This window comes from Lottia gigantea (genome assembly GCF_000327385.1).
Source record: "Lottia gigantea unplaced genomic scaffold LOTGIsca_10, whole genome shotgun sequence".
NCBI lineage: Eukaryota > Metazoa > Mollusca > Gastropoda > Lottiidae > Lottia > Lottia gigantea.
The window spans coordinates 1,216,857-1,235,627 of record NW_008706747.1 but is presented as its reverse complement, the minus strand read 5'-3'; the positions used below and the strand labels follow the sequence as shown (position 1 = coordinate 1,235,627).

Below are 18,771 nucleotides of genomic sequence, written 5' to 3'. Positions count from 1 at the left end.
CCTTTAAAGTTTGGAAAACTTCTTTAAAATCCCTTTAAAACCGTAATCAGTAAATTTATAGATGCACTGCACTAATACACATAAATATTGCACCATTTTGTTTTATTAATTCAATTATAATAATTTTCATAGTTTAGTGACATAATGAGTGGTACTTGTTACCTAGCAACAGTGGGGCGCTTAATTTTGGTGGGTATCATGGGTAATTTTAGCTTGCAGAAGATAAGCATCGTGCTATTAACTTACATGAAAGTAGGGTTTCTTATTCTTACTGAATCATTCTTATCTACGTCAGCCATTCTCCCTACGTCTGACAATAACCTTGTATGCAACTGGCAGATAAATTGGACTACTTTCATCTGACTAGTCCCTGACACCCAGACGTCTCTGTCTACGAGGATAGTCTTCTTAACATCTGAAGAACTATGCGGAAGTAACTTCCGTCTAACAATTCAAGAAAATTTTCTTCCAGTTACATAAGATGTTATTGTCAGATAATGGCTGCCGTGGATACGAATGTTACTGAATGAGTTTGCATTCCTGTTGCACCATTACTTTGTAAGCCCCATGTTTTTGTCAGAGATTTTTTTTTAGTCAGACTTGAATTTTATATGAACAACACATACCTCTAATTTTTTAGCACGTTCTTGGATAGTCTTGAAGCCTTGTTATAAAATCTCTGCTTTGAAGTTGCATTATAATGAATTCCAAACTGTCTTGTGATTTCTAATTTCAAACACTGTTGCTAATTGCCATGTCTCTTGAAATATGTTTTAGAATTCATACTAATACAGCTATCAATATCACAAATTTCTGTACCTCTTAATTCAATTCTCAGCATGAGATCTTGTCTTTTTTTCAAAATTTTAAACTACTTTTTAATATTCAATGCATTTTCTGAAAAAAAAAACCCACTATTTCTATGACTGTAGAAAATTGCTTGCATATCAAAAATGTGTTTTTTGACAAGTTGGCTTCAGACTAAGATTTTAAATGTCCAAAATTATGTTTTTTACTTTTTCGAAGCTCTTAATTTGATTTAGCTTTTAAAACTCTTTTTTTAATTTTTGTCATTTCAACAATTTTATGATTTTCATTTCATCAGGTTTTGATTTTCGATACATTATTTCCAGATGCACAAATCTCGTCGTGAAGCTGATGATTCTATTATTAAACTAGAAGAACAGAAATTAGAAACAGGAAAATTACAGAAAGACGGGCAGGAAGAACTAGAAAAGGTAACATTTTTATAAATTAGACGGTTGTTTGCTTACCTGAAGGTCCAGAGTTTAATCCCAGCATAGGTCCAGATAGTACCTTTGGATTCTTCAAGCTGGTCTCTCACTGTCAGTGATGCAGGTCAGAAGTACTGACATGAAAAAAATAATACACTAATGCCACAATCCTTGCAAAATATCTCACTTCATGAGAAGAAAGATAAGTTGGATGTAAAACTCCAATCATTTCAACTCCACATAGCTAATAATGTTAACTTAACTTGGTATAATATTCATATTGTCTTGTCTGATCTTTAGTCTGACTCTGAAACAGAATCTGTAAGCATTTCTTCCTTCTGTTACACAATAATACACAATATACTTTTCTGTTAACATACACAATATAATTTTCTGTTAATATACACAATATTAGTTGATATACCACTAGGAAGAATACTGATATTGCATTGTTTCATTGTATATTCTCACCCAAAAAACATGAAATAAGCATGTCAGACTAGAAAATTTTTACCTGCATAAATAACTCAAATTTTATCACATTATTTGTTTCAATGTTTTAATTGGGCACAGTAAGTTAGATGCATGCTCTTGACTAGTTGTAACCAAAGGTGTCTAGGAATTATAGCCTAACAGTTGAGAAAAAAACTTCTGCCAGGCCTAAAGAAAGAAAGAGCAATGTTTTATAAGAATAACAACTTAGATTCACAGTTAAGGATCTTTTCAACCAGCTAGTCCTTGACCAAACCTCTTGGCATTGATCTTTCCCGGATTATACGTACCCATTTACAGTTGGGTCGACTGGAATTATGAGTGAAAATGATTTATTCAAGGTCATCGGACTATCACACACCGATCAAGAATTGAACCCACCCACTATATCAAAATAGTTATGTACTAGAAATAAAATATTTAATAAATTTACCTGATGTTGACATTATTTTCTGGTGTGAAAAGCCCCTCTCCCTCTAATCTCCTTTCTCCCATCTTGCTTTCTGTCTGTGGATATCAGGTAAGTTTCTGTTAAAATCCTAGCATAGTTAAGGGGTGTATTCATTTGAATATTTGCTTTACCAGATTATAAAGCTCAATTTCAGTTATCTGTAACACTTCTCAAAATGAAAATCGAATTTTCAGTTGTCCTACAATTTAAGAAGTAAAAACTGTGGAATTTTAGACTATCATTACATCCTGCTTACATTCCAATGCGATGTTATTGCTGATATTGTACTGTAATCTAGGAATATTATTCGTGAATTGTAGTGGAACAGTACATCAGATTTTGATTTTAAAAAAGGTTACAGATAGATTAAAGTGGCAATTAAGCATGTAAAGCAAGTATTTAGAGGACATCTATGCCATTCTAATACATTCATGAAAATCTGTTGAATTCTATATTCGCTGTATTATCTCCCTAGGTTAAAGCAAGATTACATCAACGTCTAAAAGAGTTAGATCCCCTGCCTGAGTTGTTACGATCAACAGAAGCCAAGCTACAAGAAGCTAATGAACGTTTGTTGATGTACGAAATTAAAAACACAGAAAATACTAAAATTATCACTGAACTCTCTTCTAAGGTTTGTTCTTTTGTTTTCTAAGTGCTAAGTGCTAACTACACTTTTATTGTTATTTTCAACAGACCAGGCCATTTCAGAATCTAAGAAAAGTAGGATGTAGATCTCCATATATTTGGCTTATTGCTATGTTCAGTAAAACATATTTTTGAAGACGTTACATGTTATAGGAAATAGTTTGCTATAAATGCACTGGCCCAGTATGTAAAATTCCTTCCATATCTTTCATTTGTTCTATTTTTAGGTAGAACATACTAACGGCCATCAGAGTAATATCAAATCTAAACTACATGAAACAGAAGATGAAAATAGAACACTACATAGCAGATTGGATACATTAGAGAGGTAGGTCATAGGAGTTGGAACCAGACATTAGGATGACCATCGCAAGCACTGGCCTTGGCATCAGAATGTCTCTTACCTAGAAGAGGATTGAATTCAAACCAATGACGCCTAATCTCCTAGCAGACGACAATCCAACTAGCTAACGACTGAGCTATACCACTTCCACATTGGTCACTGTGGCTCAGTGAGTGAGATGCTTGCTCTTCAACATGAATGTCCAGGGTTTCATCAGGACCTATATCAAGATGATATCTTTGGATTTTTTAACTGGGTTTCCCCTTTGTCAGTGATGCAGGTCCGAGTGGCGGACATGGAAAAAGTGTCTTGTTGTTTGGATGTGACAATAAATTGATAGGAGCTGTCTTGGAAAATTGCTTCTCGTTTGGATGGGGCTAAGAATCCTTGTCAAACACCGAAGATGGATGGCTGGCTTTTGACTATTATTGCTTTTCAGGGAAACTTTAGTAATTTATTTCGTATGAAGATAAATAATGTTTTACTTAAACTGGAATTTTATACAGCAAGCTAACTTCATTTTGAGATGAACAGTTTTCATTTTTTTTTTTGTATCTTCAAGGAAATTCCGAGATTCTGAAGAACAGATAAGAGATCTGATGTCAAATGTGGCAAAGAGAGAAGAAACTATACATCAAAATCAGGTAGTTTTTTATTCTTAATTTTTGTGCAAGGAGTTTTAGGGTATCTGGAGCAAAAAAAACACATTTGGTCAAATTAAGTGTCATTTTGAAAGCTGAATAGAATTTATCTCCTTTTAATTGGAGTTTAGAGAACTCTGATAGGAAATTAGATGATTGCTCGTTTAGGTGGAGGTCCATGATTCAATCATGGTGTCCAAGCCAAAGTTCAAAAGTTTTTGTACAAGAATGAATGAAAAGGATCTATCCTTTAAATTGTCTATTAAAAAGGTTGCCTCATTGCACAAAGAAGGGCGTTACCAATCTTCATTAACTCAATTATTGGCAGAGAATTAGGATGTAAAACTACATCTCATTTCATTTCTGCTTTGAGTTTAGTTTATTTTGAAAAGTTAATAAATTTTTGATATTGTTATTATAGATGAGACTAGAGGAGAAATCGCGAGAGAATGCCAGTTTAACACGACAGTTAGAAAACGCTCTGGCTGATAACAGACGTCAAACTGAAGAGTTTAAAGATAGATTTAATTCTAAGGTAGATTAATTTGATTCTTCTCAAGCTTATAGTACAGTGAACTCTTTTAAAGAATGTCCCTGGTTTCTGTCTGTCAGGGATGCAGGTTAGAAGGGCTGACATGGAAGCTCCATTTTCTACTGGCTGTCCTCGAATTGAAAAGAATAGTAGACCCATGCCAATAAATTCCCTCATTGCACACTGCATGGCATTAGCCTGTCCTCATTAACCAGGAGTGGTGCTGAAAAATTCGAATCCTCTTGCTTTCTAATACACTTTGTGCTTTTCCTTAGCCGCTAGGCAATAGTGTGCCGTGGGTTCGAATCCTCCTCAAGGTAAGAAAAATTCTATGCCTGTGCCAGTGCTTCCGAGAGTCAGCCCAGTTTATCTAAAGAGAAATATATATGACAAAAATGACTGACCTCAACTATATATTTTCAGGAAAGAACATACCAATCTAGAATAGTTGATCTAGAATCACAACTTAGTCAACTGCGAACTGAGATAGCTAGAATTAAACGAGAAAAAGAAGAGGTAAGAGAATCCATGACCGAATTTTAGGCAGAAAAATAACTTGGCACAAATTTAAATAGTATTTTGTGGAATTTGGACACATAAGCATGAAAGATTGTCCAAAACCAAATCAAAAGCATTTAGATAATACAATTTTAATGTTTAAGATCGAATTGGGGGGGATATGTTTAAATTAAAGAGTTTTTTAACTGATGAATATAGAGTTATTGTCCTTGTTAAAATTAAAGTTCTGACTCCTAATATCAAATTATCTCCCTTTCTCTATTTTCAGAATGAGCGAAAGTTCAATTCAAGATTATATGATTTAAAAGACAGATTAGAACAATGCCACAGTACCAACAGAAGCATGCAAAATTACGTCCATTTTCTCAAGAATTCTTACGCTAATGTTTTTGGTGATACAGCTATTGGACTTCCTCCTACCTCACCTATGGCCCTGTGATCACCGCATCGTGATTAATTGATCACAACATCAATACAGTGATCATGATATTGTGACATAGAGGTCATGATATTGTGATGTAATAATCACGATATTGTGATGTCATTATCACAACTTTGTGACATGGTGCTCACGATATATTGTGACATAGTGATCACGATTTTGTGACATAGTGTTTAGGATTTTGTGATATAGTGATAAGAATAATGTGATCACTCTATAACTGTAACTTGACTGGATCACAATATTGTGAGAACTTGATCACAATATCATAATTATTTTATGTGATCAAGTCCTCACAATTCATCAGAATTTAAGATCTCTGTGCTCACAATATTGTGATCACTCTGCACAAGATCGTGATCACCTTTATCACAATATAATCACTATGATAATAAAATCGTGATCTGATTGCTCACAGAGAATTCCTTCCAAATTTAATATTGTCTCATATTTTTATCATGTACTCATTTTTATGGCAGACATTTTTAAAATGATTTTTAATTTTTATCTAAATTTTATCTCAAATTTTAGCAGAAACATTATCCAGTCCCTGGCTTAGCCATAGCTTAGTATAACCAGACATAATATTTTCATAAATCTGATTGAATAATGTCTTTTGAAGGTTACATGTTAACCAATCAAATTTTTTGAAATACTGAAGCGTTGTTCTCCAACATGGATATTGGACTAATTTATTTTGGCAGTTCTAATTTTTCGATAATATTTTCGCGTTTAGAATCCATAATGCAATCATCACTGATGAAGTAAGATAGCGTGAGAGATAGGCTTTTTTACATTTATATTAAATTTTTATATGCATCATAAGGTCACAAGATATTCTGCAAGGAATATATACTAATTCAACGGTATAGGAATTTTCTGAATTGTAAAGTTATTTATGCAAATTCGGTATGATTCAAAATGTAAACACGAATTGTGCTCAGATATCTTTGACTGTATGTCTTGGTTGAGGCTTTCGGTACCAAATTATCAGCATTTTAACTTAGGCACTGCGAGCACTCGAGGCTTGATGCAGCCATTGCCCAGGATAATGTATATTTTTATTTATTGTTTTGTTATGTATATATCTATATTTATGTTTAGTCTACAGCCTGTGATATACTAGAATGATATTTGTAGTATTCGTTACTAATTTTAAACTTAAAGATCTGATCAATATTTTTAATTTAACAGACACGATCTAATCTCTCAAACAAAAATCTGGCATTTAGTTAATGTACAAATAAAATAAATACATGTCTGCATGTGTATTCTTTGGCCTGATCAATGATATCTATTTAAGGACATGTCACCTCCAGTGTGTTATAATGAATTGTAGACAAGCCAGATGTCAGATTTTTATTTAGAAAAATGTAAAGGATAGCTATAATGTCGGCTAATCAGCTGGTAAATCAACTGAATCCCATGATTTAAAACTATTTCTTGTAATCATAATCTTTCAAGAAACAATGGTTTGGTACCGATTTATTAATCGTAGGAATCGCTTTCAGGATACTTATAAAATTTGATTTATTTTTAGTACGAACCAAAGAAATTATTGTGTGCAACATAGTTTTAGACCCAATTTTTAGTTAGATTCAGTGCTAATATTTTATTTTATAGTCTCATTTCAAAATTTACTTTTAATTTATACCAATTTCATAAAAGCTTAATCAAGAGGGTCTTAATACATTCACCTGATTGGATGGTTCTCATTCAGTTTTATTACCCAATCAAATGGCTTTATTTTGCAGCTTAGGAGTTTATCAACCAAATCAGATGACTTCATTATGCAGCATGGAATTCCATCTAAGTTTTAGAGAAAATGGCTGCAAGAAACAAGCCTTAGCTTTGAAACAAACCTGAACATGGCCAAGTGTTTTCATAAAAAAGAAACTTTGCTGCTTAAAAGGAAAAATTCTATTTAGTTTAGTGAGTTTAAAGCTGGCTTGCACTTAAACTGAAATTTATATTTTTAATTGTATATATGTACTGTATCACTATTCACAATAAAATATAGACTAAAAAAGTGTCTTTTTTAAATGCATTGTTCCACACAGATACTTAAAGGGATTGATATGAAATTTTATAAACTTTTTATGTGTACGAAGGACACCACTCAAATTCAACTAAAATTAAGCATCAAGCGTTACCTTCTTTTAATATTATGTAAAAAGTGACGTCATAAAATGCTTACCTTGTTTAAGTGGAATTACAAGAACCACAGATGCCTGATTGAAAAGTACAGAGCTAACAAAAGAAAAATTCAAATATATTTAGAGATTTATTCCAAACATAACAATAAATTAATATCTGACCCTAAAAATACAGAATAGCTCAGACAGTGGTAAATACAGCCAATCAGAGCACTGGACAGAAAGCCTGTAAACAAATAAGCTGTGTTTATTGTCCTTAGATAGGGCTCTGATTGGCTGTATTCCTTAGTTTACAATCCAATAGCTGCATTCACGAATTTGTTCGATACTAGAAAAGTGCCTAATGGTGTCAAGGTATTAGATGTCGTAATGACATAGTGATGATGCCATCAGCAAGCTCCATGTATCGTTAATCTTTTCTATTTATATTTCATTATTATTGAACCCTTACTATCCTTGTACAAAATAAATTTGAAAAAAAGAAAATTAACCCTGTTTCTTTCAGTGCAATTACATATTAACATGCAAACAAATCTTAACCCTGTTTATCATACATTAATATTACAGAAATGCAAAATTTGGCAATTTGGGGGTTAATAAAATAGCCTATGACAAGCAAACTACAGTAGTATATTTTAAGATACTATCATATGCACAACTGAACTCTTTGAGCCATAAACCAAACTACCAATACTTTTCCGGGATTGGTTTGAATATGTAGAGTTTTCAGCAAATCAAAAACATGAGATCTAAATTAAATACAAAACCCTTATCAAAATACCTTATTAGAATTATTACCATAAAGCAAATTAAAATATAAGGAATAGGTTGCTCTCGCACTATTCACTAAAGTTTCTTAATTGTGAGACATCCATGATTCTGGCCACAAAGGTGCAGTCCAAGGAACTTAAAATCTAATTGCACTTTTCACAGGAAGCAAGGATTTAAAAGGTGTCTAAAAATGCAAGTTTAAAAATATCACTGAAAGGTTGTGTCACTAGAAAAAGCTCCCGCCAATCTAAAGTCATCGACTAGCACACAGTACATCTTCTGAGGCAAGACTCTCGAGTACGGAGCCGGTCGGGGAACCATTGCACGTAAAATATACTCTCTAGCTGAAGGAGGAGGAAAATCTGGCACAGAGCTGGTCGGTTTTTGAAGATCCTCAAGATTAATGTCCCCTTCCTCATCGTCCAGGAGCATGTGTGACGCTCGCTGTGCAGCAGTGAAGAGTTTATGAATGATGGATCCTGCAGGTCCACATGGACCACCTCGAACCATTACTTCCGGCTGTTTCAACAGACTGTTCACAAAAGTTTCAAGTTCCTCGTCAGCAGTCGGCATATCCAGTAAATCAATGGTGAACTTAGTCTTTAACGACTTAGCCCTTGCGATCACAGTTTCCGAGAGCTCAATCAGTCGGACCAAATCCTCATACTTTCTGGTGTCCAACACAGGACTTCTGGTCACTTTTGCAGCTTTGTTAATCACTTGATCCAGAAGAGTCTTTAGATTTTCAGTATCTTGATCCTCATTTTCAATCACTTTCAAAATGGCCGCATGAACTAACATCGGCATAAGATGCAGAACAACTTGGCCTGGCTTCATTGCTGCTAGAAAATGAAGAACCTTTTCTGCTTCTTTAGTGTCGTCAAATAACCGACGCTGTCTGCGAGCAGGAATTGGTTTGGCGCCTTGCCAGACTTCTACCCACATGTTACCAGGAATCTTCATCCTTGAACTCAATTGACCTTTGATGACCTTTTCACCATTTTCATTCTCTACTTCTTCAGTGATGTAATCTCTGGGAGAGTACCATCGCACAAAATCATCCAAGGTGCAGTTAGGATTGGCTGCTTTGAAGGATTCCATATCTGACAAAAGACAGGCACTCTGCATTCTGGCTCTAAGTTGGGTACCTTCAGCTGAGGATCCAAGCTTGGCCAAGACTTCAGCATGTTCTTCAAGCATGTCTTCGGTCATTGGAGAAGGTTCTTGAGTAATTGGAATATACATCTGTTCTCTGGAATTCAGGAGTTTCATGTCTTTGATGGGGGCCAGACGACCCTCTGGTTTGTGGGAATGAGGAGTGGTGTCAGAGAAAGCTTCTGAAGCAGAAGAATCCTGGTTCCCTTCATCCACTTCATCTTCCTTCTCAGCACACTCAAAAAACTCTTCGTCACTGGAGCTTCCACCACTCTCAACTCTTTTACGATCTGAAATGAAATCATGGAAAAATAAGAAAATAAAAACAAAGATCTCCAGCAGCAAAGGTCAAGTATTCAGACATGAATATTTCCAGTTAATACCGCTTTTCATAACAGGTAGGTTCTAAATCAATCAGAACCTTTGAACCCTGAAATTGTGAGATCGTTGTCTTAAATCTTAACTCAAAATAAATTATTCTTCTACATACACAGTTGGTCACACCCCTGCCACCCTAGCCCAACACCATAAGGGGGTGAAAATACCAGAGGTTGAACCCTGGCTCTAGATTCTGATCTCCCAAGAGATAGCTACTCGTTTGGTTTGGGAAAATTAATAAAAATATTCAACTTACTCTCGGAGTCACCAGAGCCAGAAGATAAAGCCTGTGGACTGGTGGACCGTGGTCTTCTTTGATAGGTAGGAGATTGTGGTCTAGAGCCTTTAATGCTGTCAGTATCATCACCAGGAAGATGGTTATGCTCTAAATCTTTCCCATAACCATACCCAAGACTCTCTCGCTTGATTTTCCTTTCAATACAGCAGTTCAACATTTGAAGCTTTTGATGAAGAATGCTAGACTTCATATTGGGTTGCCCATGTTCCACACCAGTGATGTAGTAGTTGTTTTCCCATCTGTATCTCATCTCCAGGACGAACTCCTGCCATAGATGAGCCACTGCCCTCAATCCTCCTTGATTGTGGTTCACTAAACAGAAACAAATAGCAAGTCGATGACTCAAACCATCAACTGGGGAGGATTTTAGCTGCTTTCCAAGATCCTCAATCAACTTTAAACTTCTTGTACTCTTCTCGGCAGACTCTCTGTCCTTCCCTTCAGATTTTTCATCCGATTTTTTAGCATCAGGGAAAAGGTAGAGAAGAATTTCATTCAAGACCTCTCCAGGAATTGGTGCTTCCTCGGGTTTCATTTTCAATTTGGTTGTAGCTGAAGAAACAACATGGCCGAGGGTCGGGATGTTGTAGCCCACGGCTGGCTCTGTGAGGCGCTGTAAAGCCTGACTAATGTCAGTTTGGTCTTTATCAGAATCATCCAAAGCATTTCCCAAAAGTTCATCAGTTGTTTCTGTATGTTGACTCAGTTTCAAAAATTCTCTGAGATATTCACCCAAAAGACATTGAGCATCTTCTGTCATTGTCAGCTTTACCGACCACTGTGGTGCTTGTAGAGGATCCAAATCAGAATAAACATTGTTTTCCACTATCATATCCTCTGATAAACTTGGCCACGTACACGATAAATTCAATTCACTGATGGGATCCACACACGCCCCAAAAGGCAGGTTTCCAAAATTTGTACAACCAACATCACATTCAGATATGGTAGAAAAATCGGGCGGTTCTTGAGGCCAGGGACAATGGATCCATTCTTGTAAAATGTATGTAAATCGAACAGAAACTGACACTGGAGGCATGGAGATATAGACACAGCCAAGTTTAGATTTAAAAACGTCTAAAAGTCCTGCTAAATGATTATATTGGGGAGGCGTTTTCTTTAAGTGAATCATCTCGAACTCCACACTTGCTCCGGGTACTATAGCAGTACCTGAGTACAGCTTCCGCCATCTTTGCTGAATTTGTACATAAACTGGTATGGTGCAGCCAGTGTTATTCAACGCCACTGAAGCAGAACTCAAGAGTAATTTTGACCTGCTTTCACTGTCAATGGCATCAGTGTTGGAAGCTGGGGTGATGATTAAAAATTCTTGGAGACCATACCATCGAGATAAACAATGTGCACGGAATGGAAAATCATTTTCCATGTTCATCAGATCTGAGAAAACGGTAGGTGTTCCTTCTCCTTCATCTTCTTGTTCATTTTCATCTTCTTTCACTTCCTTGGCATTTTTAGTTGTGGCATTATGAGACTTCAACACCATGTATGTCACTTTGAATTTAAAATCAGCAAATTGCAATTCATCACATTTTTCATCCCAATTACAGGATGCAAAATCACCCTTTTTAACTGGAGGGAGGTACCCTCTGTTGACCAATTTCCATTCATGAAGAATTTCCTCAAATCTGGCTATGAACCGTTCCCAATCAGAAGCTGTTGTGAAATCGGTTATTTCGAACACTTCACTTTCGTCTTCAGGCACCATTTTCACGTGGAAGTTTGCGAAACTTGTGTGTTTTGAGGGCAGGGGAACATTCCCGAGTTGTTGAAAATCAAATCTAATATAGGTTAATTAATCACAATGGAGGCTAATTTGTAACAAATCAATAAACTCAATTAATATTTGACACCTTGACAGCTGGCAACCATTTTGTCAGGTGCAGATAACCCTTCATTGACATTATCGCTTAGGAGATATGTTTTTTAAGAATGTACGTTTATGAAAGATATCTAAAAAAAATATACTAATTCCAATGTCAACCATTTCGGTTTTATTGATTTGGAAACTTGAAATTCCAAATTTTTCACAATATTATTATTGATGTATGCAGCCTTCATATTATAAAAACAACTTCCGGTGAAAATAAATAGTGGCATTGTACAAAGTAAAGAATTGATTAATGAATTTCAATATTTTGACAGAAAACAATTTTTTAATTGAATCTAAAAACTTTAACAGAAATAGACATTAGAGCCGTGAAAATGTCAAAATTTCCAAACCTTACTAGCCTCTTACTGTTCAAGACTAAGTCCCCGTGTCCACTGAAAGCAAAGCTCGAATTATGGCATCTTTTGCCTTTCATTAGATTGCAAAATAACTGAATGAACTGAGTTGATGTTATCACAGCCCTTTTCTGATTCCTTGACTTCCCCCTTCTTTTTGAACACCTCTCCTTTGAACTCCTCCCCTTAAACACCTCCCACTAGAACCCCTACATGTTCATCCACGCCATGACTAAGGCTGTAACTTTCCGATTCTTGCTCAGGAATTGTATTTTTGAAAGATATTGGCCAGCTTAATTCAGAATAACTAAAATGCTTTTGAATATATCATTTTATTGCATAAAGTGCACGTTCATTTTAAAGTATTAAATTTCCCTCATTGTAGCCTACCCTGCATGGCATTGCCCGTCTTCATTAGCCCACATGGTGCTAAAAAAGCAGGATGTAAAACTCCATTCATTTCATTTCAATTTTGTGTAATTAAATGAAATTTAAATCATCACAAGGAAAACAGCTATGTTGATCGAAGCAGGCAAGCGTAATTTTTCGCCTGATCACGTTGATGTAAATGGTCAGAAATTTTTTAACAAAGGTAGAAGAGACACCCACTGCAAATATTTTAGAGTGTGCGCCACTCGGCAGAATTTATTCCACGTCCATGTAATCAGTGAGGAACCACTTACATCTAATTGAAAATTGGAACGGTGCAAATTGACACAAGGCATTGCCCGTCTGCACATTAGGTGCAGAAAAGTAGGAAGTAAAACTCCACATTCATTTTATTTTATTTATTTTTTAGTGTACCCTATCAAAGAGGAAGGCTAGACATAAAACAGTCATGAATTTTAAATCATGAAGAACATTAGCTGCTTTTAGACAGCCAAGTAATCTGAGTACAGGTCGGCAGAAAAAGTGGGTGAGAAACAGGTTTTAGAGGGCTGTGCTAGTTTCAAGTGGGCTGAGTCCCGCAAGAAGAGGTTTTCTCAGTCCAGACCGAGTAGTGCGTGGCAAAATAACATTGCAGTGTAAACAATTCTCAACACTTCTCAATGTCAAGCTGTTATGAACTTCGTCTTATATATTAACTGCAATTGCCAACTTCCTTGTATCATAGAAGTTCATAATGTACAATAATCCAAACTGATTACAGGTTTTCCATCGAAGACTCTGATTGGCTGTACTCTCTAGTCTACAATCCACATCTTAGCAATATGCTCATCCAATGGACACCAATCATGATGAACATCTTAGCAATATGCTCATCCAATGGACACCAATCATGATGAACAACCAATCATGCTGAACATCCATTCATGATGAACATTCAATCATCCAATGGACACCAATCATGATCAACAACCAATCATGATGAACATCCAATGGACACAAATCATGATAAACATTCAATCATGATGAACATCTAATCATGATGAACATCCAATGAACACCACTCATGATGATAAACCAATGATAAAAATCCAATGAACACCAATCATGATGAACATCCAATCATGATGAACATCCTGGATGAACAACAAATCATGTTTATCCTTAAATCCCAGAATTCAGTTCCGAATCAGAAATCACTATAAATCACGAAGTAATACACTGGTGGCAGAGGTCATATCATTATTAGTTTGTCTCAATGCATTTCTCACTCTTTCTGGATTGAAACCCATATCTACTAGCTGTTGTACCTAAAATCAAAACATAATAGAGGAAATAAATAAAGAGCTGCTGAGAATCTCAAAAACTTCTACCAAGAGTGTATGTAACCATGGCAGAGAAAGATGGGAAAATGGAGGGGAATAACTTCGAAGTGGAAAACTTGTGGTTTGATTTTGAAATAAATCTGTTGTGGCCTTGAACTTGGCATATCTTGTGTCTTGACATTCTGGGAATGAAATTTTGCTAAGACAAGGACATCACAATGACATTAAAGATGTTTACCTGCTCCTCAGAGACTGGTTCAGGTTCTTCTTGACCTTGACCTGCTGTAAATAAAACAAAAGTAGAGTAAATAATACATACAAAGATACATAAAACAAAACTAGAGTTGGAGTACATAAAACAAAACTAGATTTCGGGAAGGGAGGGTTTGATTCTCCCAAATGTACAGGCCTAGAGTGGAACAAATACTTTATGAGTTAGAGTACATGAAACTAGAGTACTAAAATGAAACAAGAATTAAGTTAGAGTACATCCAATGTGATAAAGGGGAATAACTCTGTTTACCTGCATTAAATCTTTGTCTCAGATTCTCAGGAAAATTATTGCCAAATATCCCAGGCCTATTGGGCTGATTCTAAAATAAAAAACATAAAGAGATTCAAAATTTATGTAAAACAGTGAAAATTGAATAATGAAGTTTTTTTTTTGTACCTGAACAAGCTAATAAAGACGGGCAACGTCATGCAGTGTACAGTGAGGTAAATTTTTCCATGATAGTGCCATTAGCTTACTTTAATCTGTCGACAGATCTGTTATGTGCACAGCCTGTAGCACATGGGGCCGCGATTTATGGCAAATACAATTTTCAACTTTTGCTCATATTCTAAGTTTTTTTTTCGACTGTATTTTCAAATCTTGTCAGAAAGAAGCATCAAATTAATGTTCCTTCCAAATATACACATGATTCCAGAATACTGACCTGATGTATCAAGGGTTTGAAATGATCTCACTCTCAACCCTCGGTAAATCAGGATGTCTTACCTGCTGAAAGAAAGTAGCTAATCCTCCTCCAACGTTATTATTTGCTAAATGATTAGGATTCTGAAATGTTTGCCACAACATCTGCTGTTCCAGTCTATCTAACTGTTCTTGACGTTGTAGCTCTAAAGTGGCTCCCATTGGAAGACGAATATTTTTGGGTGGTTTGGACCTTAAGAGTCTCCCAATTGTCTTTTCAAACACTTGTCCCACACAATTAGGTATTAATATCACTGATTGAAATTTCAAAAAGTTTATACGCCATAATAATCCTGCAATCTGGAAAAAAAAAATCGTACATGAATACATTCAGTTAGCCATTTTGAAATTCTTCTAGCTTAAAATGCTCACACCTGAGGCAATTTTGTCGGCCGATTTGATATGCGATTATATCAGCGATTAGGCAATATGGCTGCCTCCACTGACAACAAAAGAAAGTCATCAATTTTGATCATAATTATTAATGTTGAACTTCCACATGAAGCCTTCTTTAAAAAGCCTAATCTAATCGCCTAACCACCTCCTCGGATTATTAGGATGATTAGCCTGATGAGTTTAGGTAAACTTTCTCACAAATGTGTCGATTAGCCTAAACTTCCTGGCTCACAATTGCACTAAATAGCTAATCTATCAAATCAAATCGGCCTACAAAAACACCTCAGAATTATGAGTAAATATTTGAATACTTAATGCGTCCAACATTTCCAAAGCCATAACAGGGAATGTATAGAGGTTTTCTAAATTGGATACTGATAACATCAATTAGCATTATCATTGTCTGTAGTTCCTGCAATTCCACCACAAACAATTGTATTATCATACTATTCCTTTAGATATCATAAACCCTTAGTTAAAATGGAATTTCAGGCACCACAGACAACTGATTGAAAATTGGAATGGTGCAAATTAATGCCATCATTGTCCCTGATAAAAATTGGAAAATATCTCAGGAAACAATATACTTACAATAGAACATAATGCTGCCAATCTAGATTCAGCTGTTGTACTTGCTATCTGAAAGACAGTATTGGAAAATGAAATCTGAAATAAAATTTTATGTCATACTTTTCTACATCTTATAAATTAGCTAGCTTTAAACTCTCTGAGAAAATTGAGCTAAATTTTTATCAGCTTTCAACAAATGAGGGATTATAAATGTGCACAACCTGTATCACACGGGGCCTCGGTTTATTGTCCCATTCGAAAGACTAGATGGGGAGTAGGATTGAAAATTGAAAGGGTATTTCTCAACCTATGCCAGGTTAGTGAGAAAGGCACGACGATTAAAACTCTAAGGAAACTTGAATATTTGAACAAAATAACCAAAGTAAAGAAATACCTGTAGACCAAGAATATAGGTAAAAGTTTTACCAGTGACCGGTACACCTAGTATCGTTGTCATAGCAACCCTTGGTATATCAAAATAATATGGTATAAACAATGGAAACACAAAACACAACCTGAAGAAAAATATTAAACAAATTCACATTGAAACTCTGTCAATATTTGTCGAATCATACCCAAATTTGAACTTATCCAAAATCTTGTCGATACAATCCTACCCAACAAATCTTATAAAAATCAGACAAATACTGTTACTTTTATCCAGTCAAAGCATGTCATTCGTAACCAGTTTCCCGAAAACAATGCATTTTGGGATAGCAAAACCCTGTGAGGCTCTCTCCCACAATTCATTGTGTTATAAAGAAAAGGTTTCTACATGACATGATTTGATTGGTTACAATTGAGACAAACAATATCTAAAAGTAAAAAATAAACAGTCCAAACATTAGTTCCATATTTTATTAGCTTTTATTTTCAATGTAACCACTTCAGTTAGAGTCTAACGACAGCCTTTTTGAACAGTAGTCAAATTAACCTTTTAAGCTAACTCGATGACATCCAATCAAATTTCTACAATCTCCAGTGCTGGCATTTTGTGACACAGTGTTTATCAGGGTTAGGTCAAAAGGTTAATGTTGACCAGTCAAGAGGGCTGTCGTTAGACCCTAACTTAAGTGGCTATATAAATTATAAAAGTAATAAAAAAAGGTTGGTCTAATTTTAATTAGACTGGATCCTGGCATTATAAAAAATTTTGAAGAAAATATCCATACTTACGGGCCAGAAGGCAGTGAAGTTATATCAGTTTCTAATAACTGACAAACATATAAACATAATAATTCTAATAATGTTGCTAGGAAACCAGTGCTTAATAAATATGACTGAAAAAAGAAAAAAATTTACATATAAGATATGGTTTCTTAAAGGGATTGTAAAAAGGTTTTCTACATTTTGTATGTGTATTGGAGACACATAGCATCAATTAGCACCATTCAAAATTTCAGTCAGACGTCTGTGGTTCCTGTAATTCCACTAAAACTAAGCGTTTGATGACCTCACTAATTGCAAAATATGTTTGTATAAGGCCCTTTGTGATTAGTGGTGTCATCAAATACCTGGTTTCACTGGAATTGCAGGAACCACAGACATCTGAAATTACTTTTTGGCAAAACTTACTGCATATTTTCTGGAGCCAAACCTCCTCTCAAATATTCTAAAATAGTAGATGAGTAATGAACAAATAAACAAATCTTTAACGTCTAAAAAAACCAACTTGGAAGTGATTAATCTCCATAACTGAAATTAAAATAAACATAAATTACGGTAATTAAAATTAGACCATTTATTTTCGTTTCTTTTATGTAATCATCCCAAGGAAATCTAACAACTTCACTATATAACTTCCATTCTTATTTATGACTCTGCCAGCCAATCAAATTTCTTCCCTTTCCAGGCTACGTCTTTCCACAATATGGCTGCGTATGCCACTACAAATTCAATTTCAAAAGCCATTCTTTAATGGTGCTTTCTCACAAGGCATTTGATTATCTAATTCAACTCTCACAAGGGAGATAAATCATGTATTTAAAACTTACTGACAAGAATAAAGCCTTATTATGTCAAGATATTAGACAAGAGTTAACTAAAAAGTTCATCTATTTGACACCCCTCAATTTCTTATTGAGCTCACCCAAAAATGCATCCGCAGTCATTAGGTTTCTATGAAAATTATGGTTGGAAGAGTTCATTTTTAAAATTAGGGGCATTTTTTTGTAACAAACCTGTTGTTTCTGAAATATTTGGTCTGATGTGTATATGAAATACTGTCTATGGTAGTGAAGAGGAAACGTCAAAGCGAATGATGATAAAATTGATGTGGCTAGAACTCCTTTGGTCACTGGTGCATGGTCTGAAATGAAAGTAAAAACAAATATATTTCTTCACAATAAGCTCATCATCACAATGTCAACCTATTACAATCTTCGTCTTGTACCTTGACTGAGATAGCCCTGATACCTGTATCACAGAAGGTAGCAATGCCAATTTGATGCAAGACTTAAGCTGCGATTACATGTGTACTTTATAGCGGAACTCAAGTTCAGACAAACAAGTTTCAACCAATTCCATTATTACTGGCACCAAATACTATATCTGTAGCCCCTCCAGAGATATTACTTGTCCCCTGTAACTTCCGAACAATTAACTCTGGTTAGGGTTAAGTATGAAGGATGTAGAATGAAGGATGGGTGTGGGGGGAGGGGGGAGGGGGAGGGGGGGTAGGGGAAGAGAGAAAAGAACACCATCTATAGGCCTACTTACAAAACCCCGAAGATCCGTAAACGGAAAACATATTTCCCGAAGATGGCATGAAATTGATAATTGAATAATTCAAACAGTAGTCATAATTTCATCA

General features: G+C 35.3%; 3 protein-coding genes across 3 annotated transcripts; 1 reads left to right on the top strand and 2 right to left on the bottom strand.

The window, feature by feature from the left end:
• Positions 1-1,199: 1,199 nt before the first annotated feature.
• LOTGIDRAFT_184799 (hypothetical protein) lies at positions 1,200-6,216 on the top strand. Its single transcript, XM_009046087.1, has 7 exons — positions 1,200-1,238; positions 2,654-2,812; positions 3,054-3,154; positions 3,732-3,813; positions 4,232-4,345; positions 4,766-4,858; positions 5,130-6,216. The coding sequence occupies exons 2-7, from the start codon at positions 2,756-2,758 to the stop codon at positions 5,298-5,300; spliced, it is 618 nt and encodes a 205-aa protein (XP_009044335.1). The 5' UTR covers positions 1,200-1,238; positions 2,654-2,755; the 3' UTR covers positions 5,301-6,216.
• Positions 6,217-6,474: 258 nt separating this feature from the next.
• On the bottom strand, positions 6,475-11,831 carry LOTGIDRAFT_211630 (hypothetical protein). The gene is made up of 4 exons (XM_009046086.1): positions 10,179-11,831; positions 10,020-10,106; positions 7,205-9,675; positions 6,475-7,121 (listed from the first exon to the last, which is right to left on the bottom strand). The coding sequence occupies exons 1-3, from the start codon at positions 11,785-11,787 to the stop codon at positions 8,438-8,440; spliced, it is 2,934 nt and encodes a 977-aa protein (XP_009044334.1). The 5' UTR covers positions 11,788-11,831; the 3' UTR covers positions 6,475-7,121; positions 7,205-8,437.
• A 3,132-nt stretch (positions 11,832-14,963) lies between these two features.
• Positions 14,964-18,256, bottom strand: LOTGIDRAFT_109671 (hypothetical protein; the record flags this gene model as incomplete). Its single annotated transcript, XM_009046085.1, has 6 exons — positions 14,964-15,293; positions 15,981-16,028; positions 16,354-16,474; positions 17,136-17,239; positions 17,535-17,654; positions 18,140-18,256. Coding segments are annotated over 6 exons (840 nt in total), but the record flags the coding sequence as incomplete, so codon positions are not given.
• Between the last annotated feature and the right edge of the window lie 515 nt (positions 18,257-18,771).